This window comes from Electrona antarctica (genome assembly GCF_951216825.1).
Source record: "Electrona antarctica genome assembly, chromosome: 7".
Taxonomy (NCBI): Eukaryota; Metazoa; Chordata; class Actinopteri; order Myctophiformes; family Myctophidae; genus Electrona; species Electrona antarctica.
The window spans coordinates 58,335,029-58,361,206 of NC_136812.1; the positions used below are offsets into that span (position 1 = coordinate 58,335,029).

At 44.6% G+C, this 26,178-nt stretch overlaps 1 protein-coding gene across 1 annotated transcript in view; it reads right to left on the minus strand.

Annotated features, from left to right (window-relative positions):
• LOC306925925 (receptor-type tyrosine-protein phosphatase F-like) overlaps nt 1–26,178 on the minus strand; it is a gene marked incomplete at its 5' end in the record, with an annotated part of 147,415 nt that overhangs the window by 78,369 nt on the left and 42,868 nt on the right. The window contains 6 exons of the mRNA XM_079505074.1: nt 7,642–7,786; nt 10,904–11,040; nt 12,291–12,408; nt 14,704–15,024; nt 17,970–18,118; nt 19,613–19,885. Of these exons, the coding sequence (XP_079361200.1) occupies nt 7,642–7,786; nt 10,904–11,040; nt 12,291–12,408; nt 14,704–15,024; nt 17,970–18,118; nt 19,613–19,885 (1,143 nt within the window). The remainder of the gene's footprint in view (nt 1–7,641; nt 7,787–10,903; nt 11,041–12,290; nt 12,409–14,703; nt 15,025–17,969; nt 18,119–19,612; nt 19,886–26,178) is intronic.

The following is a 26,178-nucleotide window of genomic DNA, read 5'->3' on the forward strand; positions in this document are numbered from 1 at the left end:
TGCACTGCAGGCTTAGGCAAGTTAGACTTTTAGGTCATCAGGCTGAGCTTGTGGAATTTCTTGCGGCCAATAAAAACCGCAAATGATGGGTCTCGACCCACAGTTTGGGAAACTGCACCAGAGTGGAGGGGGAGGGGTAGTTATATCTCTCTTAAAACAAGTCAATAAATCAAGAAGCACAAAGGCTGCATCATCTCCTGTCCATGCTGGTCCCATGGTTGGCCATCGGTGTTGCCATGTGTGACATGCCTGCTTCTTATAAGTGACTCTTGGCTTGTTTTTTACCTCTAAAGTTGCTTGAAAAATTGTTTATTGTGTGCAGTTGTGAAGCTTCCAGCTTCCTTTAAAGTTGGTTAAAACAGTGGTTCTCAAACATGTTTTTTATTTTTTATTTTGGTTAACCCAATCTATGCCAAACCCGCAATTTATCGGGTTTAATGCCAAAACAAGAAATACCGTGTTTCTTTAATTTCATTTAATCCAGAATTTATAGTATTTAATTTACCAATCGTTAGCTGTTTTGAGCTTGGCTTCGCGCCACGTTATGAGCTTGTAGATCTGCACTACTTCTTAAACATCTGTTTTCTAATTTCTGGTATTACTTAGATTTTTCTTTAATTATTTTATGAAATCACTTTCATGAAAATACTCATTTCAATTCCTTATTATTATTATTATTTGCTTTTTTGGGGACTTTTTTATTTATTTTAATAAAAAACTAAATGTAGGACCCATAAAATGTGTCCACGACCCACTGTTTGGGAAACAGTGTCCTATACTGTAGGTTAAAGTGCTCACGTCACGTCACGTGGCCTCGAGTCGCTTCTTTTGGGGCTTGTTCTTTCGCTTATTTCTCCCGCAATATCTGGCAACACCGATGGCCATGCCCCAGACTCATAATCCAAACACAATCAAGGCCTCCAGGGAATCCGATTAATGCAGCTAGGCTGGAAAAGCCTTAACGTTGTTAGACAGAGCGGGAAGACCGGACACAGTGGAGTCACATGTGATCGCTGCGGAGGGGAGACATCCCTGGACCCAAACTCTATTCTCTTATCTCTGTATTCTAACAGTTTGTGTCCAAGGAACAGCAATGTCCGTGACGTTCAACTATGTGTGTGACTATGTTTGTGTGTGTGTGTGTGACGTTAATGAGCACCAGTACCAATGAGTACCAAAAGTGGCGCTGTTGTGCCAGAAACAGAGAGAGAGAGATAGTGCTGCACTGTTGCCTGCTAATGAGAGAGAGAGGGGGGGGGGGGGTGGGGGTGTGATTTTATTATTATTTTGTAAATAGACTCTATGCACACAGAATAATTCTTCCTACTTCCGGGCAAGGAAGATAACGAAAAGGAAGGGACGTACATGAGTCACACCGGGGATGCGCCATGAGGCTCATCATGGGTGGCAAACCTCGCACCCGGAAGTTCCATGAAATACATGGCAGAGAATGGAGCCGGCTGGACCAGCTCATGAACAAACACTATTCATGAACGATTGAGACCATTGTCATATAATCGGTTCAGGAATATAAAACAAGACATGTTTTTAATCACTTTTTTAAGTTACATTCAAGTGCAAGTCTTGTATTCAACCATTTTACTTTATAGTAAAAGTAATACGTTAAAAAAATTAAATAAACGCGCCGTGCACTTCTAGATTAGCTATTTTGGAATAGCCAAAGTAGAAAATACAATTTTCATTCACGTTTTGTATTCCTTTAAAAAAATATTTAGCATTTCATGTAGATGTAGCACTCTATAATGTTTCGTTTTAACCCGCAGCACGGGTTAGTTGTAACCTGCCGCACATGTCTGGAGCCACGGGTGAGTTTTAACCCGCAGCCCCGGTTAATTGTAACCGGCCTTTCATGTCGGGAGCCACGGTGTTGTCAAACTAATGCCTTTCGAACTGTTAGTATGTCTAACCAACGTATGCACCCCGTTGATACCCCCCTGATATGGGGTTTCAGTGGGTTTTAGTCGCATTGCGACCGACCCCAATTAACACTTACAGCGCTAGCATTTATTGATAAATTATGATCTAATTCACGCCAGCATTTTTCCCAGTTCTTATTTTGAAAAGCCACATTTCCAAACTACCGGAAGTGAACATAACCTAGTAAGTGGAACAGGTCCTGGACAGGGCTTGTTTACAAGATGGGTCTAGATACCGGGGCACTGGAGAGCTCCACACCGTCGGCTCTGTGCCATCAAAGAAACGTTGTTTTGAACAAAAATACCATCTGGTACAAGGAATAGGAGATACAGGCGATTGAAAGAAACAGATGCAATGGATAGCTACCCGATGCTAACGCAAGTAGCATTATGGCTTGATCGATCGAAAGCGCTATAAAAGCCATTGATCTACGGCAATGGCGCGGAGGGTGTGTTAACGTACCATCCTCCATGGTGGTGACGCGGGCGGCGCGGCTCTCGGGGCCCCAGGGCTCCCCCAGGGCAGTGTGGGCTCTCAGCCACACCTTATACTCGGTCCACTTCTCCAGGCCCTCCAGGGTGTGGCTGCTCACGTCAGCCCCGATGCCCTGCACCTGCTGCCGCCGCTCTGCGGCCACCGCGGCACCCTCCTCGCCGCCGCCACCCCCGACGGCCTGGTAGGTCAGGGAGTAGTGCGCGACGTCACCGCCACCACCACCGCCGCCACCAGGGGGCAGCAGCGGCACCCAACTCACCTTGACGCTGGTGGAGCTGACGCTCTGCAGGCGCACCTCTGGGGGGCGCTGCGCCGAGGGGGCTGAGGAGGGGGGGGGGGGGGGTCAGGGAGGTCAAGCAGGGTGCATGATGGGAGAATGAGGAACAGGAACGTTCTGGACTGGGCATAGGAATGTTCGTTTAAAGAGGGGTGTGTGTGTGCGTGTTTAAAAAAAAAAAACTTGTTAAATAGGTTTATATTGAGATAGTAATCATTGCTATACAGTGTTTGGTTCAGTTCAGCTCTTTAATAAACATGAAATACATTTTCAGGACGGACTAGCAAAAAAAATCACACCCGTGTGAAGTGAGGGGCACTCTTATCATCATACGTCATCAATGTCCTTTAACGTTTGTGTTTACACAAACACTCAAAACTGGCCATGCATTATCAATGGAATTTAGCGTTTGTGTTAGGACAAAGTTTGTGTTCACACGGCATAGGAGTGGCTACCGCCGCTCAAAAATAGGAACTGGAACACTATACAATTGAAGCAGATAAATGGGTTCTCTCTCCTGATTGGATACAATTTTTATATGCCAACCTGAAAATATATTGTCTGCCAACATTCTGTGACAGCAACAAGGCTCAGATGAATGTGAACGTCTTCATCACAGTGCCTTTACGCTGGAGGAAGTTGCCTGCAGTGACAACTGGAAGAGGGGAACGTCCCCCCGAGGTCCCATCTACACGTGAGGGCCACACAGCTGTGTTGATTGGAGATAATGATCTACATCTGGGGAAGGTTTCCTTACTGCAATGTTCTTTATGGATTTGATCTCTACACCCACAGATGACTCAAGCCCAAGTTGTCAGGGACAAGGTACTTTACGAGCACTCAACCTGTGTTTTGGGGAAGGTCATGCAAATCCATGGAGGATACACCCAACTGACTAGATAGACTAATGCCATCTACAAGTTGGACACCACCACAATAGTCTGGGCTTTAATTAAAACCAGAGGCACATCACCTTGCCACCATCATCGAGAAAAGTTTGTATTTAGGGGCTTGGGGGGGACCACTACAATATAAGAGTGTTTGACACAGAACCCTACTGCTGGCTGTACTGTACTGTACTGTACTGTACTGTACTGTACTGTACTGTACTGTACTGTACTGTACTGTACTGTACTGTACTGTACTGTACTGTACTGTACAGCTTCTAACAGACAGATGCTGGGGGTCATCGTGCATTTGCTACTACCATCTTCCTTCTTCTCCTGGAAGAAGGTTAAGCCCAAGGGGAAAGGCCCGTGGGAGATCGTGTCTTCCCCTTTGCAGGGAAATACACACCTAATCCTAATGACCTGTACATCCTAGACCTAAGTCCTAGTCTGAAGACTTTATGCAATGCAGTTATTCAGTACGGTCCGGAGGAGTCGGAAATCCCACATGACATGAACTTGCAGCCGCAACTACCAACAGCAACTAAAATACAAACCAAAAAAAGGCCACTAAAACACAAATGCTTCTTGTTTGTGACATCTTCACCCTTCACTTTGCCTGATCTTTCCCTGGGTTCCTCACTGGCAGGTGAGCCAGTAGAGTACAACAGTGCGTCCTCCCGGTGGGGTATCCTCACTGGCAGGTGAACCAGTGGAGAAGATAATTACGTCCTCCCGGTGGGGGTTCCTCAATGACCGCATCTTTATCGCATCAGTCTTGCCCAAACATGGAGTTCCACAATGACATCATCAATTATGTCCAGCCCCAATTCCACCCGGCCTGACGGAGATAAAAGTCCTTAACTGAACGCAACTTTGTGGTATCAGTTTTTATATTTTATCGAATTCGAAGGTTGAATGTTTTAGACAAGCAAAGCAAATTATTGATACATAATAGTGTTCCTCACATTATTTTATTTTTTTTAATAAGTGTATGCTTGTGTCACTCTGCTAATCCCCAGTCCAGAAGGCAAAACAAACAAAAATGGTGGCATGTCACTGTGTGCTAATGCAGTGGTTCCCAGACCTTTTCATGTCAAGGACCCCCAAATTGATACTAATTAACCCGCGGACCCTCATTTGAAAAGGGACCTTCATATGAGAAGAGTTTAATGGCTCTAGCAGAGATTCTCAACCCGTTTAATTTCAAGGGCCCCCAGTTTGACGTGCTTATTAGTCTACGGACTCCCATTTAATGGCATTTCTATCTCTGGGACCCCCAATGTATATTGTAAAATCAATGATAATTTAACTCTGGACCTGTTAGGGTCCATTTGTACACTCTCAGAGATACAGACCCATAAGGGTCCATTTGGTTCCAAACTATCATTTAGCTGGGGACCCCCTGGAACTCCCTCAAGGACCCCTGGGGGTCCCCGTACCCCACTTTGGGAACCACTGTGCTAGTGGAATGTAGTGGTTCTCAACATGCGGGCCGTGGCCCACCAGTGGCCTACAAGGGTATTGCAATTTGGCAAATAACTAACAAAGCACAAAGATTTGAATGGTACTAACATTATTATTTTTGATAATAAACAGGAACTTAAAGGACACTATGTTGGTTTGATTGATTGATAATGATGGTCTGATGGGTGGGCCGTGAATGCTTTCGAGATTTTCCAGTGGGCCCTTATGCAGGAAAAGGTTGAGAACCACTGGCATAATTTATCAAAATAAACAAACAAAATGGCGGCATGTCACACATGAGCAATATTACACAAGAGTTTGTGCGTTACTGTGTGTTTATTGGCAGGACAGTGAGGTCAACGTCAAAGTCATATGATTTGTCACACACGTTACCGCAGTGAAATTTGTTCTCCGCATTTGACCCATCTCTTGGAGCAGTGAGCCACAGCCAAGGAGCGGTGAGCCGTAGCCGTGCCGTGCTCGGGAATCATTTGACTAGTAGATTTGACCCCCCAATCCAACCCTTTGATGCTGAGTGCCAAGCAGGGAGGCATTGGGTCCCATTTTTACAGTCTTTGGTATGACCCAGCCGGGGATCGAACCCCGACCTCCCAGTTTCAGGACGGACACTCTAACCACAAGGCCACTGTCAGGTGTTCAGGAATGAGGCAGAGCAGAGTTCTGCAAACATCGCTGAAGTGCCAATAATCACGGTAAAGCCACCCTCGAGTGTAATATTTGGATTATACAACAGTTACCATCACAATACAACATATAGGCCTACATATGTTTTCATATAGTGGGGTATTTTTGGCTCTCTTTCTGCAATTGTTATCTCTGAATTACATGATGGGGTCTGACAGAGACAGAGTCGCTATTTACTCTAGACAACATTTCCCAAATTGAACACAAACGTAACTGTTAGCTCAATCTCATTGTAAGGTATTCAATTGAAATAGAGCTCCGAAGTCTGACGTCACTTTCAGTAGAGGTCGTCAATCTCCAGGTTCATGTACTTGTTTATTTGCATTGAGATCCCCAAACGGCGATTTTAGGTCGCTTCATATAAGAACTGTGTTTGAAAAATAAACCGACCACCTCTGCGTTTCTGTCAGGGGAGTGGCTGTGCGTCGTTAATGGTGTCCATTCATATTTGATACAGCCAGTTTCTAGAGAAAATGGAATTAATGTGACCGCAAAAGCCTTGAAACTACATGAATGCAATGTCACTGAGCATATACGTCACGCCCAGCTGTCAACATATTGCGTTCCTGAGATTCCTCGTTGACGTAAGCTCAGCTGGTGGTGACTCGACTCGTACTAACGACGATACATTATATATCAATAAAATAAAAATAAACGTAATTAACGTTCAGTTTCTGTTGTGCGACGGGCTGCGGGCAGAAGCAGCCTACCCGGAAATGTAGTCTCTGGGTTGTTTGGCTCGTTTCTAACGCTTATGTTGTTACTCTTTGGGTATATTTGTACATTTCCACCTTCAGTCGATGCTTCATATCCATATGAGTGAAAAGGCCCGGGTGATCGGTTTATTTTTCAAACACAGTTCTTATATGAGGCGATCTAAAATCCCCCTATGGAGAGTACAATGCTTATAAAAACATACATGAACCTTGGCGCTCACTGCCCTCTACTGGTAGTAGAGGGCAGTGACGTCAGGACTTCGGTGCTCTATTAAATGAATACAAAACATATGTATCTACTACCGCTTGGTTGGGAGCTACCTGTTCTAGACACAGCTGCGCGACATAAGACCAATTAATTAGAGTGACAGAGAGAGAGAGAGGAGTGTGTTTCTCCCTGGAAATAAAAACGTCTGGGTTACCTGTTGTATAATGAAGCATAATGTATGGAGACACATAAGGACACAATGCAAAGGGCAAATCAAATGAGCAGGTGGGAGAGATGGTGATTATGGCTTGGTTTCCACAGTGTGGATCTGTTGATATTTGAAGTGGCCTGCATGGCATATCTAATGTCTATTCATGATGAGTTTAACCCTACCACTCAGACGCCTACATTGACATCCCTTATGTAGGCTATTTAATGTAGCAGTCCCAAAGAAAACTGAAGTTTCGCCGATGTGAACCATGTGGGTTAAATGGGTTAATTTGTCTCAGAAGCAAATTAACCCATTTAGGCCTGACGTCGAAATTTTTAAAAAAAATCTTCAAAATCCTGACAGTTTTCTGTATCAGTGGTGCTCAATATTTCATGTCAAGGACCGCCAAAAACTATATGTAATTGGCCTCCCCCCCCCCCCCCCCCCCCCCCCACACACACACACACACACATCTGGAAATATGTTGTTCCAGGGATCTCCACCAGAAGCAAAGATTTGAGTTAAAACGTTCAAGATTTGAGGCACATTATTTTCACGATTTTTTTAAAAATAGCAGACCTACAAGTTCATAGAGATCTACAAGCTCATAGCTTGTAGATCTCTATGAACTTGTAGGTCTGCTATTTTTTAATAGCTAAAGTATAACATAATGCTTTAAAACACCAAAAGGGGTTTATCCCGCCCAAAATGGGTTAAAGGACCTATTAAGCACTTACTGGACGGGGCGCTCCTGGCCTCCACGGGTTGGCTAAACACTCCCAAGCCCATGTGGGAGCGCGCGGCCAGAGAGAACACATACACCGTGTCTGGCTGGAGGTCCTCCACTGCATAGGAACCAGCGGGATCCAACGTGGCACGGTGCTTTAAAGAGGGAGAGAGGGAGAGAGAGAGGGAGAGAGAGAGAGAGAGAGAGAGAGAGAGAGATTTGATTTTCAAGACCTCTTTATTCAATCTTTTTCCAGTGCATGATGAACATGACAGATGATTATAGAGCAAAAGACGAGACATTAATATAATAATAATAATACATTGTATTTATAAGGCGCCTTTCAGGGCACTCAAGGTCACCGTACAACAAGTTAAAAACAGTTGACACAAAACACAGTTAAAAGCAAAAGCAGACAATAAAGTATAGCTTGCAGCAGAAAACACAGATCAATCATAGGCCTGCCTAAACAGGTGGGTTTTGAGGTGGGTTTGAAATGAGGTGATTGAGTCCATGTTTCTAATATCAGGGGGAGGGAGTTCCAGAGGTGAGGGGCAGAGCGGCTGAAAGCTCTTGACCCCATGGTGGACAGACGGGCAAGGGTGGACTTTCAGTTTGATGGAGGAGGCAGACCTAAGAGACCGGGTGGGAATGTCGACGTGAACAAGGTCAGACAGGTATGGGGGTTATGAATGGCCTTGAAAGTATGGAGAAGGATCTTATAGTCAATGCGGAATTTGATGGGAAGCCAGTGGAGTTGGTGTAAAACAGGGGTGATGTGACTGATGACAGGGGTTCTGGTGATGATACGTGCTGCAGCGTTCTGGACCAGTTGGAGTTTATGGAGAAGTTTGTGGGGGAGACCAAAAAGAAGGGAATTACAGTAGTCCAGGCGGGAGGTGACGAGAGCATGAACCAGGATTGCGGCACTGTGGGGAGTGAGTGAGGGGCGGAGGCGGTTGATGTTTCTGAGGTGGAAGTAGGCAGACCGGATGGTGTTGTTGATGTGGGTGTGGAATCGAGGACGACACCCAGACTCTTAACCTGAGGGGAGGGGGAAACCGAGGTGTTGTCTATGGTGAGGGTGAAACTGGGTTGCTTGGAGAGTGTGGATTTGGAACCAATGAGGACTACCTCGGTTTTATCACTGTTTAGTTTGAGAAAGTTTGAGGTGAACCAGGATTTGATTTCCTGTAAGCAGGTATGGAGGGAGGAGGGTGGGAAGGTGGAAGAGGGTTTGGAGGAGACGTAGAGCTGGGTGTCGTGCGTGTAGCAGTGGAAATGGATGTTATGTTTACGGAAAATCTGTTCAAGGGGTAGGAGGTAGATGATGAATAGGATGGGGCCAAGAACAGAGCCCTGGGGGACACCAGAGGAAATGGGGGAGGGATGGGATGTGAATGATTTTAACTGAATAAACTGACTACGTCCGGAGATATCAGGCACGTGCACACATAGACATCAAAGGGGGGCTTCATGCCCCTGTCCTTTTACCCGTCTGTAAAACAACTGCCCATAACCAGAACACGAATACAGCATAATTTACTACGATGAAAGAAATGCAAATATCACTCCTTTCCATGCCAAACCGGAGGGCAGCATTCAGGAGAGTTGCTTTTTTCCCCCCCCCGAACTTGAACGCAGCAATTTGTGTTGAACAGATTTGTTTCGAAATCCATGTCGTTACACCGCATCTTAGTAAGGGCATTTTATCAGGTATTTGACCAATCTGGGAACTAAATCGTTACCAAGAAATGTCTTCACCAATGTGTTTCTAAAGGTGTCTAATAACATATACTAAAAGTTTGAAATTCAACTCCCGTGGGAAATTGAGTTATTAGCATAATATGTGACCATACCCTTAACATCCTATATAAGGCAAAAAAGTCCAAATTTCATCATTCTTTAAGTAGCATGTGACATATGAAACTAGGGGGTTTTCATGATTCTGAATCCATTCCAAGCATTAGTTTTGCACAAAAAACACTCCTTGGGAGGAAAACGGCCTCACAAACGTGATGAGGTCAGCACATTTGGTCAAGTGGATATGGCCTAATTTAGCCCAAGGAGTGTTTTTTGTGCAAAACTAATGCTTGGAATGGATTCAGAATCATGAAAACCCCCTAGTTTCATATGTCACATGCTACGAAATTTGGACTTTTTTGCCTTATATAGGATGTTAAGGGTATGGTCACATATTATGCTAATAACTCAATTTCCCACGGGAGTTGAATTTCAAATTTTTAGTACATGTTATTAGACACCTTTAGAAACACATTGGTGAAGAAATTTCTTGGTAACTATTTAGTTCCCAGATTTTCATAGATTTCTCTTACTATCTCCAGGAGATCTATAGAGTGCTGGGTTGGGCCCCAAAAATTGCTGATCTCCATGCTCACAACGCATCGCAGCCAGGGGTGTATGGGACGCGGGGGAGCGCCATCCCCCCACTTCTCCCACGTCTAAAATATATATTTTGGGGAAAAACAAATATGTTTTTTGACTTGTCATTTACTTCTAAAAGTACTACAACACTGGTGGCAGCGCGACACGTTGTGAGCTTGTAGATCTGCTATTTTCGCTAGTTTTGTCCAAAAGTGCCCTCTTACGGGATTTCAGCCCCATGGCTCTCTAACACTCTCTGATGAACACATTCACTGCCATTGACGAGTGTACTCGTCAATTCAGTTTTTATTTTATTTCATTGATTAAGTCAGATCACGCTTGTATGCAATGTATGAATGCCTCTCGGTTGCTATGGCGATCGATAAAACTAAACTGGAAGTAAAAGGTCTGCCTCCATCCACCTCCATTAGTTAACTTTTTTTTTAAATTATTTTATCTCTGATATATTACATTTGTATGCAAATATCAGCAGATAATATCGGGAGGATTGTGTTGAGCTTTTCTTTTTTACGCTTACGTTGTCGAGCCCCTCCCTGAGCAGACCGGGAGCAGGCCTATATGTGTCACATGCTGCGCATCTGAAAGGACCTTCCTTAACTCATCTGCATTCATTGATCAAGTTAGATTGCGCTCTGCCGGTTCTGCGGGGGTGGGGGTCTCTGGTCGGACCAGCTTCCACGGGATATGTTACTTTGTCGTCCAATCGCAACACTTGTTTCATTCACAGAGATTTGTAAAGCGTCAACGTAATTTCCTTGGGCGGTAGTGCCGCCAGAATTACCACTACATCTGTTAAACCACTCAACCGGCTATAGGTTGTGCCCCAGCGTGGGGTCAGACTGGGAATGTTCCATTATGCTACTCACCTTTTCATCTGGGTTACTGGCCTCCCAGTACACCAGCTCCAGCTTTGTGACTGGATCCGGGGCCGGCCAATCCCACGACAGCATGATGCGCGTGTCCAGCTCCGCCTCCGCCTCTAAACCCGACAGCTGAGCTGGAACTGAGAGAGAGAGAGAGAGAGAGAGAGAGAGAGAGAGAGAGCGAGAGATTAAGTGGCCTGTGTCCTTACAAGTAAGTGGAGGTTCCTCGTCACACTTTGGTGTAATAGAGACACACAGGCTGTAGCGATGTTTTGGTGTTCTATGCACTCTCATCCTTTGAGCTTTGTAATACCAGTTTACGAGGCATATTTTTGGATTACTACTAACATGGCGAATTTACTAGGTAGTTGAAGATGTCGGGATATGTGACTCTTGGCCATTTACTTGGGTCATTTCCAAAACATTAAGGCGAGTTATATAGCCCACAAGTTGTGGGCTATTTTAATTTCTCATATAGACATAAACAAATTCAGTCAGGATGTAGCTCTTCAGGTCTTGCTCGTAAAGTCTCTGTCAACATTAAGGGTCACTCATTTGAGCAGCAAATTCAATGTGAAACGCATCTATTGAGCAAACCAGTAAGACGCCCGAGGGCGTCTTAGGGACCAGTCGAAATTTAGAAAAGGGGGCCCTGGAGGAAAATAGGGGAGGGCCATGTCTTTTTAATTTTAGTCAGAGGGCTAATTTTGATAATACAATAGTAGTCCGGGTTTTATATATCTATACTACAGCTTTTCTGAATTAAAGTACAACTTTGGTCAACGATACCCCTCTGTTGCTTTCACTTGGTTCTTCCCAACAGGACCGGTTTTCATTGTTCCCCCACTTACAACCCCCACTTTAAAATAGCTTCCATAGCTTGCTGTGTTAGGCGTTAGACTACGAGACCATTGTCCGCATTGGCCGTGAGTTCAAACCTCACAGCGGACCGTGATATTAATTAATAGGGGAGGGTGATTCTCTTTTGTTTAATCACCTGGGGAGGGGACTGGATTTTTATTTTCATTCACAGGGAGGGTGATGGTATTTTATATCGGGACACATACATTTCCTCCAGGGGTACCCCTATTTAAACCTTACTGGTTTGCGTGCACGTTTGCGTGCACATCTCCATCCAAGGACGACACTTTGAGATCCACTGCACAGGTATAGCAGAGTGTTTCCAGTGAGCCAACACGCACAATATTTGCACCCTGACTCAGTTGGACCAGAATGGAACAGCTAGATCCTCCATTATTATTATCATTGGCAACACCTGCGATTTATCTACAAAAAATGGCTGCATTTTTTCTCCAAAATGCTGCAGCCTATTCTATTAAGTTGGAAATCAAGAGAATGTTTTAGTTACTGTCCACAACCTATACTGTACCTCCTTGCTGGGTCTTGACTTGCAGCACATCAGACGGGGGTCCGTCTCCCATGGTGGTGAAGGCCAGGACCCTCAGACTGTACGTGATGTCAGTGGTCAGCCCAGAGATGGTAGTCACCTGCAGGGGGGATGACAAAGTACTCCGGTCAAGGACAAGGTATACATGCCCGTCATGCAGTCCAATATCACTCGGCCACAAGTGAAAGTAGCGCAGTCCAAATCTGTAGGCCTACTTGAGTTGTAAGTACCGGAGTACTTAGTCCCTCACCCTCAGGGCTCTATGCTAGTGTATTTTCTGTTTTTTCTGTTATTGTGGGTGAAAGCCTTAGCTCACAACAGCCTTGTCAATTTTCAGTGAAAGCCTTCCCCACAATACGGATGCCTGGTAGCCTGAAACTCAATATTTAGTTTCACTTCTGAACGTCTGAAAGCCCTTCCCACGACAGCCGTTTCTGGTATGGGCGTTGCCAAAGCGGCAGTCTTCGGCGGTTGGTTCACACCAACCAATTAATATAGTAGCAAAGCAGATGACGTCGTTGTCAATGTGGCTATCCCGGTTGCTAGCACGGTCAACACTAGCATGCAAACAGACACGGCAAAATATGTCGGATGATGATGTTTCTAAAACCTGTCGTTTCTGTAAAGAAACTATTTATCATAGGTCAATTTAATAGCCTGATCGATACGGTTGCAAGTTACCAACAACAAGGCTACAGACCTCCCAAAACAAACTGGTCAGGCTCCTACTTGGCCTCACCCCCCGAACCCACCTCACCCCTGCCCACTTTGACAGGCTGGAATGGCTTAGGGTCGACGACAGAGTACAGCATCTTGCAATGGGTCTGGTCCACAAGATTCGATACACCACCAAGATACCCATGTACCTGTCTAAATACTTCCTTAATGTTAATGAAGTCCACACCCACAACACCAGAGGGAGTGCAACAAACCATGTACAACCCAGATTCGGCACAAACAAGGGACTAAATTATTTTCGCTCCTATGCCACCAAAATGTGGAACCCCCTACCAACAGTCATTAAGACATGTGAATCCCTTGACTCCTTCCAAACCGCTCTCAAAGGGCACCTACGGACGGCTGCAATTCGAAACTGGCCCCCGTAAAATCTGAATCCCCTCCAACGCTCCCCCCTTTTTCCCCTCACTGTATATGTTTCTTTCCCTTTTTACCTCCTTTATGATGAATTCCTGTTCTGTTCTTTGACTATATAGAAGTGTCTATCTGTACAGGTACGTCTCTAAATGTTTTGATGAATTGAACATGGTGGACCCTCTTGTAAACAAGTGTAATGCTTAATTGGGTCGTCCACTCACAGTTAACAGTCTTTGTATTGAGTTTGTGCTTGAAATGTACTGTAATTCTGCAAACTGTAAATATTTCAATAAATCAATCAATCAAAACCACAGTGGGGGCAGCCATGTTTGTTGGCATTTGGTTAACGCTGTTGTTTGACGTCATTCAAATGGTTAATAAAGTTACAAAAGTACAGATTCAAAAGTAGTTAATATCAGTGCATCGCTGTATTCAAATGTTCCCGCAAATTCAAATCATATTCACACATTTTCATGACAATAGCTGATTTACAAGATCTGCAAGTTTCCGCAATGTTCCATTTTTGAGTGGTGTAAACCACTCCTACAACTGGCTTTGTTAGTCTGTCTGTCTGTGCTCAAACAATGAGCATGGTTGCTATGGTCACCCAGTTCACATGGGTGTGATTTCATTACGTCAGACATTACGTCAGACCACAGTTGATCGGTCTATATAAGACCTTACACCACTCAGTTCACACGGGTGTGATTTTTTTAATTAATTGGCAGTTGAATATAGCTTCAGACAAAAACACTGTCTGGGAACAGAAAGCAGAGACATTTTTGTGAAATCCTATAATACTATACTAAACCGGCTTGGCTTTGTTTGTGTTTTGTTTTGATCACGACATCATTGTCAGAATGTCAGTTAAGTACATTTAGGCCTGACGTCGAAATTAAAAAAATGTCTTCTAAATCCTGACAGTTTTCTGAAATACCTATATGTTTCTATATCAGTGGTGCTCAATATTTCCTGTCAACGACCCCAAAAATGTAATATGCTGCCAACCCCCATTTGAAAATATGTTGTTCCAGGGACCCCCCCAGAAGCAAAGCTTTGAGTTAAAAACGTTCGCTCTGAAAGAATATATATTCAAAGATTTGCGCCACATTTTCACGATTTAAAAAAAATAGCAGACCTACAAGTTCATAGCGTGGCACTCGGTGCCGCGCTATGAGCTTGTAGATCTACTATTTTTCAATACCTAAAGCATAACGTAATGCTTAAAACACCAAAATGGGTTAAGTACAGTATTCAGGCAAATAATACGCCTAGTTAATGTCCGCCACTGCATGGTCACCTGACTGCTGTCCGTATCGTGCGCGCGCCAGGCGCTGAGCGGCGCGCCATGCTCGGTACTGTAGTAGACGCGGTAGCCGCGGATCTCTCCGTTGGGCTCCTCCGGCGCCTCCCACTGGACCAGCATGGTACTGGAGCTGAGCATGCGCGCCTGGACGTGCAGGGGAGGGGAGGAGGGCGCCTGCTCGCCCGTGCGGGTGTCCACCGGAGCGCCGGGCGGGCCGCGGCCGATATTGTTGACCGCCATGACACGGAACTCGTAGCGCGAGAAGGGACTGAGGCCTCCGATGCTGTAGCGGGTGGTGGCCACGCCGTCCACTTCCTGGAAGGCAAACTCAGGATCAGCGGTGGAAAATGGAAAATGTACTTATGTAACTTAAATAGCACTTTATGTAGACATAGGGTAGCACTCTATAGTGTATACACATATGTGACCAGATTTGACTGAGAGCCTGCCATCGCGCAACCTCCAGCTTTTCACCAGAGGTGAAAAACATTATTTTCTTTCATTCCAAAATGAGTTAATAGCACAGGCAGACTCTTCACATACTAGAGCATGTCTGAAATAAGTGTCAGAGCTGAAATCGACATAAATATAAAATAAATAAATAAAATAAATAAATATGAAATAAATGCTTAAACATGTAGCGAGGTGTAATGTTAGAGACCACAGAAGTGAACCTTTCAAGCCTGTTTTCTCAACTCACTGTTTTCTGCAAGACATTACTCTATAAGCCATATCTCCAAAACTGGTGGGTCAAACTGAACAACCAATATGTCAAGTTGAAGCTATGATTTCCTGCTTTCATTTGACATGAACATTTTTCAAAAAAATCCAATGGCAGTCCCTCAGTCACATTTGGTCACATATAGTTACAGTATAGATATTCCACTGTTCTTAAGCTTACGTATGATGACTATTTTTTTGTATTTGATGTATCGCCATGTTTTTTGTTCTTGCTTACTGTAAATCACTCTGGATTAAGAGCGTCTGCTAAATGCCTAAATTGTAAATTGTAGAATTTTTAAAAAAAAAGTATCAATACTGCAATGTAGAAATAAATAATAAATAGTCCAGAATTAAAAATGTAGGCCTACTTGAGAAAAAGTACAAAAGCGTTGGCATTAAAATGCTCATTGTGCAGAATGTCCCATTTCAAGTTTTCAAATCTTTTGAAAATAGCAGATCGACAAGCGTACAATGCGTCACGATGCGACGCAGTGTAGGCTTGTAGATCGTCATATACAGCATTGTGGTCCAAAAATAAACAAACTGCCCCGGCGATATTGTCGGGGAGGTGCCTCTGTATCATGTATGACCGTCAGTCCCTCATATTTGATACAGTCCGTTTCTAGCGAAAATGTAATCTAATTCAGCAGCAGTAACATTAGCGGTTTCTCACAGTCACAGAAGTTGATTCTTCTTCATATCTATATGAGTGAAACGGCCGGGATGATTTGTTTATTATTTCAATCACAGTTCTTATATGAGGCGATCTAAAATCCAGAAACTATAGTAAAATACGCACATCACTTCATGGAGGTGCTGGGTTCAAAAAGTAACATAGGAAAAGAGAGGAAACCGCACACTCATATGCTCCGAAGGATAAGTTTATTGACGACGTTTCGATCTAAAATCCAGAGCCTTAGAAAAGACAGAGTTCTGCAAACTCCGTTGACTTCATGGGGCCTGCGTAATGGCGGCTTCTAGCGCTACTGGGGACGCCGATTAGGGACAGTTCCTGAACCGGATGTTGACAGACTGCATGGATCGGAATGGCTCCGTCTTTTTGGCAAATCTAGAACTTCCTGTTTGAGAGCTAGCAAATTTAAGACAACCGGTTGCTTTCAGAATAAAAACGTAGTTAATTAAATAATTATTACATTACATTATTAGTATTATTATTACATTACAGTTATGGTGAAGACACACATTATGTTTCTGTGTAAAAATAAGTAATTAAATAACGTAAAAAAGTTATCTAAATGGATAAATGCCCAAGTCCATGCACTGGAGTGCCCAAGTCCATTCACTGGAGTGCATGGACTTAATAAAGTGGACGCTGGACAAAAATCCCTTCTATGTTTCGACTAGTGTGACATATACACGCGTCCGGGGAGACCTCCTCTACAACACCACACTGTCCGCTAAGCAGCAGAGTTGTAAAACAAAAATTGGCATGCCATACAGCGAGGTGAAAGGTCAAAAGGTGGACTAAAATACAATAGAATATAAAAGAATACAGACAAGGCTTTGAAAGTTACAAAAAAATACCTTTTAATTAATCATTGCTAATATAACAGTGTACACTTTCAATGGAAAGAAAAAGGCAGCAGTTTACAATTACTTATTTTTACACAGAAACATAATGTGTGTCTTCACCATAACTGTAATGTAATAATAATACTAATAATGTAATATAATAATTATTTAATTAATGACGCTTTTATTCTGAAAGCAACCGTATGTCTAAAATTTGCTAGCTCTCAAACAGGAAGTTCTAGATTTGCCAAAAAGACGGAGCCCCCCAGGCTGTCCCTAATCAGGCTCTCCATGAGAGCGCAGCTGTGCGCCCGAGCGCTTCCGGGATCACGTGACCGGGCTGTTCTGTGCCCCCTCAATAACGCAACTCTTCTATTGTATGGCTCTGCTAAAATCCCCCTATGGTGATCACAATGCAAATGAAAATGTTACTGAACGAACACAACACAATACAATATAGAGCAAATACCACGTAACTGCACCTTTGTGTTGCAATTGCAATGGTTTATAATTCAGTGGTTCCCAAAATGTTTAGCTCAAGACCCAAAAAAGAAATTAGATTAAATTAGATCCATAGCAGATCTACAAGCTCACAACGTGTCGCTTCGTGCCCTGTTGTGAGCTTGTAGATCGGCTATTGTCGCTAAACATTTGTTCTCTAATTTATGTAATTTCTTTGATTTTTCTTAAATGTATTCATACAATTATGGAGGAAAATATTATAATAATTTATTTTTAGTTCTTGAAAAACGTAGAGGGACCCATGAAAAAATGTGTCCGCGGCGGCGACCCACAAACGGGTCTCGCCCCAGTGATTGGGAACCAGTGATGGATAATATGACAGTGAATGACGTGACAATGTGACCTGGTGACGACAGTGGTGCAGTCCAGTTCTGTGGTCTGTTCCTCGCTGACACCTTTCAAAACCATTCAGGTGAAAGGTACCTCTGGAAGCCACACCTCTGATGGGTGGGGTTTAGTCTTAAGGGGTGTGTTTTATATACCTGGAAGCCATTGAGGACGGGGGGCGCGCTGGCGTGGTACTGGATGACGTAGTAGGACACGGGTTCCGTGTTCCCGGAGTCCCAGGTCAGCGTGACACTGGTGGCCGTGGTCTCGGTCACCGTCAGCGAGGTGGGGGGTTTGGGTAAGGCTGAGGGATGAAAAACACAGGGCTAGGGCTCATCAAAGACATGCTGGCGGACATTTTTGTCAAAATTCCGTTCCATTTAGTGGAACGGAACAGTGGTTCTCAAACGTTTTTTAATTTCAAGGACCTCCATAACTCTGAGTGTACACAATGGATTTGGTTCCATTTTGTACAGTCTCAGAGTTACACACCCATACATGACCATTTGGAACCCACTCAAGGACACTTTGGGACCCACTGGTGAAGCAAAGTGTTTCCAGTGAACCAACACGCACAATAGTGCAGCACCCTGAATCTGTTTGACCAGAATGGAACGGAGCCTTCATTAGTATCATCAGTAAAAATGTGAAAATGTGGTCCCTGACAGATGAAAACAGATGAAAAAACATTTTCAGATGGGGTCCGCGGCCAAATACAGATAATTCTGGGGGTCCTTGACATGAAACATATGTTTTTCAGAAAACTTTTAGGATTTAGAAGAATTTTTTTTCAGAATCGGCCTCAGTCCTTAAATGGCTTAATACATTCATTCATTCATTCATTCATTTGTGCATTCATTCATTCATTCATTCATTCATTCATTCATTCATTCATTCATTCATTCATTCAAACCTTTGTTCTCTAAAGACAATGAGGTCGCCCTCATTTGCAGTGTCGTCGAGATACAACAAAATACAACATTTTCAGAGCAATAAACAAAAACAGAACAGAACAGCAACCTTACCTCATCACGTGATGTAGCACATGTTTAAAAACAGTTGCAGACACTTGGGGGGTAAGTCTGCAATCAAAGATTTAAATTGACCGTATGTTATGGGAGAACAGATCTTAAGCTGTGTAGGTCATTCCACGTGGCTGGGGCATTAAAACAAACAACTCTGTGTTTATATTTGGGACCTTTAGTGTGAGCCAGTGACTGGAGCGTCACTGGCTCACACAGGATTCCAGTCCAGCAGAGCTAGACCTACGTTCGATTCTACAAATGTCTTCTAAATCATGACAGTTTGCTGAAAAACCTATGTTTCTATATCAGTGGTTTTCAAAATATTTCATGTCAAGGACCCCCTCATTCCCTGAAGAAGGCAACTTGTTGACGAAACGTTGAGGAAAAAAAAATGCGTTGGCATCGTGACTACGAGCTGTGCGGCCTCTCCTTTCTCAGTCAGTTTTATCTCCCGCGGTCAGCACCTCCCCACTACTGGTGTGCGCTCCTACCTTCCTGTTTGTTCGATGTCAAGGACCCCGAAAATTATATATATTTTGTCACCGACCCCCATCTGAAAATATTGTGTTTCAAAGGACCCTCCAGAAGCAAACGATTTTTCAAAAATAGCAGACCTACAAGCTCGTAGCGCAGCTTGTAGATCTGCTATTTTTCAATAGCTAAAGCATAACACATAATGCTTAAAACACCAAAAAGGGGTTCACGCCCAAAATGGGTGAATATACAACGGTACAACGGAGTTCAACAACACAGCCTCCTGTCCTCCAACCCACCTTTGACAATGACCTGGGCGGTGGTGTCGATGACGCCCAGCGAGGAGATGGCCACGCACGTGTAGTTCCCCGACTGGCGCACGTCGGTCAGCTCCAGCACGTTGCGCCCCACCGGCATCTCCTCCTCCCGGGTGAGCTCGGCCCCCGCGCCGCTCACCCACTTCACGTACGGCATGGGCGCGCCCACTGCCACGCACGTGAGGTTGACGGCGCCGCCTGGCATCACCTCGTGGTCGGTAGGCGGGATGGAGAAGCGGGGGGGCACGCGGCGGACTGAGAGGAGGGGTTATACGGGGGGTGGGGTGGGGGGTGGGGGAGCAGAGAGAATAAGGCGGCGGTGAGAGGAAACACGCGCCGCGCCAGAACGTTCTCATATTGAGAGGAGTAAGAGCTGGGCTGTAACTAGTTACTAATAATGTTGGGAGGTAGGGCATTAAGCAACTAGTCGACTAGTAAATCCACTAGTCGACCTTGTTGGTACTAGTTGACTAGTTGATAAAAAAGTACAAATATTTTTTTACATAATAGGTAGTTAAACAACTAGTCGACTAGAACTAGTCGACTAGTCTAGGCAACTAGTCAACTAGTAAAAATGACTAGAAGTGAATGCCTTATTGGGAGGTCATATTTATTATGTTATAAAGCAATGCTATAACTGTAAAATAGCACCCCCCCCCCATGCAATTCTGAATTCTGATTGATCAAATTTGTCTTATTTATCCTTTTCTTCTGTCGTGTCTTTTTTTCCCCCTCTTTTCTTTCGTTTGTTTGTTTTCCTTTGTCTGTTTGATAAGACGTGTGTGGTATGTCCTAGGCATCAGGAGTGTTAAGCATATTCAACTGCTAAACTGGAGGCGTTCACATAGGGCAACAGTTCCAGCAAAGAGCTTCAAACTTCCCTTTCCCGGGGCAACGTTAGCCATCTTCTCCAGGGGATCCCGAGGCGTTCCAAGACAGCGAGGAGATATAATTCCCCACGTGGCCCGTGGTCTGCCAGGGGGTCTCCTCCCAGTGAGACGTACACGGAGCCAGACCCAATGGACTATATGCACACGGCTGCAGCTTCCAATTTACAGCCCATTCATCCAAACAGAAAAGTCCTATCTAATTGTATTAAACAACGTCAAACTCACCAACATTGCAGCTGTACGGAAAGCTTGGATCATCCTCTTTCAATCTGTAAAGTTTTTGTTTGATAAAAAAAATCCACTGTAGACATGTTATGAGCTACTTTATGTCAAGAAATTCATTGCAGGTGATTTGTTTTTCTCAAAGTGTAGTTTGGAAGTGCTCGTTGTATATCACTCAATGGCCCATGTTTTGAATTTGCACATAATGCAGGAGGCAGCAGGAGGTTGCTTCACAGATAACGAGCGCTTCCAAACTCTGACACATAAAATAAATCACTTGCAAGGTATTTCTTGTCAGGAAGTAGCTCATAACATGTCTACGGTGGATTTTTATGAAACAAACACTTTACAAATCAAAAGAGAATAATTCAAGCTTTTCGTACAGCTGCAATGTTGGTTAGTCTGACATTGTTCAATACAATTAGATAAGACTTTTCTGGTTGGATGAATGGGCTGTCAATGGGAAGCTGCACCTAGTTAGCACCTTGCTGGCAAGATGGCAGCCATGTGCATAAGGTCAATAGGGAAACGCTGGCTCCTTTCCAAGTGAAGGAGCGGCAGCCTTCAAAGCGGTTTCTCCCAGGTGACTGAACTTCTTCTAACCCTATCCCTAAAGGGAGACACCAGCCACCTGGCCTTGATAGTGGCTATGTGGCCTTGTTGACAGTGACATCGACAGTGGCCTTGTGGTTAGAGTGTCCACCCTGAAACTGGGAGGCCGGGGTTCGATCCCCGGCCGGGTCATACCAAAGACTGTTAAAATGGGACCCAATGCCTCCCTGCTTGGCCCTCAGCATCAAAGGGTTGGATCGGGATGTCAAATCAACTAATCTAATGATTCCCGAGCATGGCAGAGATGGATCAAATGTGATAGAACAAATGTCACTGTGGTAACGTGTGAGACAAATCGTACGACTTTGACTTTGTCAGAGAAAACTCATTTTGGCCGATTGTATCCATGATCTTATATTCTTTTGGCCATGACCCACATTGTATGACAATAGGCGAGAGTATAAGAGCGAAGATTGCCTGGTATTATGCTTAAGCTGTCTTTTTGTCACAGTATACCGCCGCAGGGAAACATACAATATTTTTTCATAACCTCCTACTATGGAGTATACTGTAAGTAATGTCTAATACAGTCCCGGCCAACACTGCTCAAGAGTAGTCAGAGAACAAAGGACCAGCTAGTATCCCAAATGTTTTCGACCAGTATGGTTACACTATATTATCCCAAATGTTCGTGATAATATAGTGACCTTTTTTTTTATGAATAAAGAATTCAGAGAACTATAATCCACATGTTTTTCATGCATTACTTGGATAACTATGGTTACACTAGTAACCCACATGCTTGCATAAGTACCACGTCGGATGCATGCGCAATATGTTATAGCGTACGTGTGTGTGTGTGTGTGTGTGTGTGTGTGTGTGTGTGTGTGTGTGTGTGTGTGTGTGTGTGTGTGTGTGTGTGTGTGTGTGTGTGTGTGTGTGTGTGTGTGTGTGTGTGAATCATGTTGGGGAGGTTTAGCTGTTTGAGCAGGTTTAGTTCAAATGCTTTTTTCTAACATTTATAAAATATATTTATGGTTTATGGGAATGCCAAATTATAACATACTGTCTGTAAGTACTATTTTTTGTTTAGTTTTTTCCACATTATCTGAACAATCAGCATTTAAAAGTATCTGCCTGTGTGTGTGTGTGTGTGTGTGTGTGTGTGTGTGTGTGTGTGTGTGTGTGTGTGTGTGTGTGCGTGCGTGCGTGCGTGCGTGCGTGCGTGCGTGCGTGCGTGCGTGCGTGCGTGCGTGCGTGCGTGCGTGCGTGCGTGCGTGCGTGCGTGCGTGCGTGCGTGCGTGCGTGCGTGGATCTATAGACTATAAGTCCCTATCGCCGAAAGACACAATAACTCTTTGAGAAATGATCATTTCACCCAATTTACCCCTAACAGGTAAACTACATTATTTAAGATACTGGACTATACGGGGTCATCTTGGCTTCAGAAGAAAATGAATGAAATGAGGTGGACTTTTAGAGATTTGGGCTGTGGGGGCGTCCAGGAATGAGCTGGTACCACAGCCTGCTGTTTTATGAGGCTGGAGGCTTTAATCTTTCTGCTTCTTGACGTTTGATTTGGCGATTGATCTTCTTGGTTATTACCTCCAGAGGTGTACCATTAATGACTCGCGCCCGTGGAGATTTATTTCTTTTTTCCTCTTCATCTTCATCTTACATGAGTGTATATAGTGGAAATAGCCAATCTATACAAATTGTGTTGTGAGATGGTGGATGAGCAAATTTCACTGTGTTTGCTTAAAAAAAAAAAAGAAGATTGGAAAGCAGAAGCGGTTATGCATGTGTCTGCCGGTTTTATAAACTTGAGGTTCGGGTTCCCTCACATCTAGAGTTCGGGCACACCTATACGACGGAGATATACCATGGAGATCTCTATGTCAATCCTTGTCCCTTTTATGTCCATGTATGGAGATATCCGTTCTCGATTTGTGAAAATGTATGCTAATTAGTCCGGCCGGGGCCGAGACGAGCCTATACGTATATATATATATATATATATATATATATATATATATACGTGACTGGAGTGACAGACACACTGTCAGGCAGCGTGCACACGCAGCAGAGAAGTGAGAGAATAGAAATGTTTGGTTGTTGTTGTTGGCTACGGCTGGCTGGCCTGGCTGGCAATGCTTAACAGACGTAATGCTCCGCCATAAGGAATCTAATTACCTTCCGCTCCTGGCGGAATGCTCCGTCTGATAAGCTTTATTATTGATATCAAACCGGATCGCTGATTTCTATTTTTTCATTATTATTTTGGCTTGGCCTTTCCTTCTTTAGCGATCCTAGACCGGGTTGCGCAACCTCGCCCCCGTCCGCATCCCATTATACAGGCTGACTAAAAAGCTGAATAACGAATGAAATCTACGGAGCTCTCCGTGGTTTGGATAAAAGGCGCGATGTTCGGAGGTCTTTGCTGATTATCCGGTGGTCTAGATGGAAACATTGGCGCTTTCTAGAGCAAGGATGGCTATATTTTAGCTCGCTAACATTGACGCTATTTATTTAGCATGAATATGGACGCCCACAACAGGATATCCGTCCCGTGTGTTCACCCTCTAAATCGCCTCGGGAGCCCTCGGCAGTCTGAGGTTGGCTTTGCGTCCAGCAGGTGGCAGTGAACCTGTTAATTACAGGCTGGGTTTGCGCACCAAATAGCCATTCAATCTACAAGAATCGGACGCGTTTAGAACTTGGAGATCGGTTATTAACAGTTTCCACATCTAGGGCAACATCGGACGACCCCTTAGTTTGTAACGTTTAAAAATCATGTTTACCGGCTCTGGCGTCCATCGTCACTAAGCAACGTTTCGCCTCCTGATGTTTCCGCTAAAAAACCTGGCAGTAATAGCCACTAGATGGCGGCATGGAAGGAGCTAAGAGGCGAGTGGCTGTGTTTAGAACTAACTGTAATAATAATAGAGAGAGAGACAGAGATACCGCGCCCCCACGCCACCTAGCTGGGTTTGAAGACATGTGAGTGACGTATGATGGCCAGAAAGAACATGCAGCGCGAACGGCAGTTCCGCATACTTCCGCATCAGTGTTGATGTCGTCGACTAATACTATGCCGAAAAATGCATCAGTCCCGACACCCTACCCCAAACCCTAAACGCAAGCACGACGCAACGCATGTCGGACCAACGCACTGGCGCGGAACAGAGCGGCAGTGGAGTGTCATAATCCTCCCACCTTCCCCCCGGCAGCCGATGTTATACCGGCCATTGCAGAGTCTGGAGCGGCGGGCGCCGAACCCCGCCGTTCCTCTCGGAAGTACCTGCCGGAGAATGCACTCGCTCCTTCTGAAAACTAGACTAACATCAAACAGTCCAGGTGACTAAAAAGTGCCTAAAACTAAATTAAAACTATTCAAGAGACTATGACTAAAACTCAAATCAAAATATGCTGTCAAAATCAACACTGCTCCCCATACTTAAATGACTTGGGCACCTGAACTGAATATTATTAGTAGTATTGTTTAAATCTCCAAATATGGGCAAAAAATGGATACCTAACAGATCTCCATATATGGAAACAAAAGGGATAAGGACTGACAGATACAGGGATCTCCATATATGGGCACAAAAGGCACATGCAGGGTTACCATAGCAACCTGACTGCCGTCAGAGTAACTATATAAGCCAGTCTGACATCATTGAAGTCCACGCCAAGTCTCGGACAACCGGGAACTCCATATATGGAGCTAACTGTCACATCTGACTCTGACATCATAGACTCCATATTTGGGCATGGCTGCCATCAGGACTCCATATATGGTTATGTCTGACTCATAGTGACATCACCGTGACGACTCTAGCACGGCAGCCAACATAAATGAGATAACAATAATCTCACATATTAATTATTGAAAGCTCTCAGGATTCTCCAACGACCTCTTCCTTACCGGACTGGGATTCTTTCTAAACAGCTTTCAGAATGAATTTGTCCGCCGCGTTCCTCGCGAGCACCGGGATGCTTCATGGCGTGCGGGGCATGGAAGATACGTTGGAGAGGGTGGTGAGTCTGGCGGTGGTGACGCCCGAAGGCCCCGTCGCAGAAGGGGACAACGTGACGCTGAGGTGCCACGCGGACGTCCGTCCCACTCCCAGCAGCTACAACTTACACCTCGCAGGTGGCCGGACAGTTTCCGTGGAGACGGGCAGGGCCACCAACACGATCACCGTGCTGCGGGCGCCCGCAGTGAACCTGACCTCGGTCACTTGCAGTGTGAGCAACCGGCTGGGAGAGGATGCCAAGAATGTCACTGTGTCCTGGTCCCCGGATGACACCGGGTCCCCGGATGACACCGGGTCCTCGGATGACACCGAGTCCTCGGATGACACCGAGTCCCCGGATGACACCGAGTCCTCGGATGACACCGAGTCCTCGGATGACACAGAGTCCCTGGATAATTTACTTACTATTTATGTACTACAAGTACTACGAGGGTGTCAACTGCTGCGGTTTAAAAAAAAGTCACACTCCACATTGCCGTACTCAGCCAATCAAATCATCACAAATGTCATTCCAGCCAATCACCTTTGGCGTCTTCACTTTTCTGCCCTCACCTTTATGTATCTTTGCTCAGCCAAGCAAATCATCGCTATGGGGTGATCAGCCAATCATCAGCCAATGTTTACAAACACAAAGCTGGGCATAGGAGAAGCAGAAATTATCTATGCGTCAAGTAGGCGGTTGTCCAGAGTTGCTGATCCAACCGATATGCCCATAATAAAGGTATATTGATGACATTAGGTATCTTATGTCCCTGTTAGCCATAACAGGGACATGGGACAGACGGATACAGAGATCTCCATATTGGGCATAAAAGGGACACAGGCAGACAGACGGACACAGAGA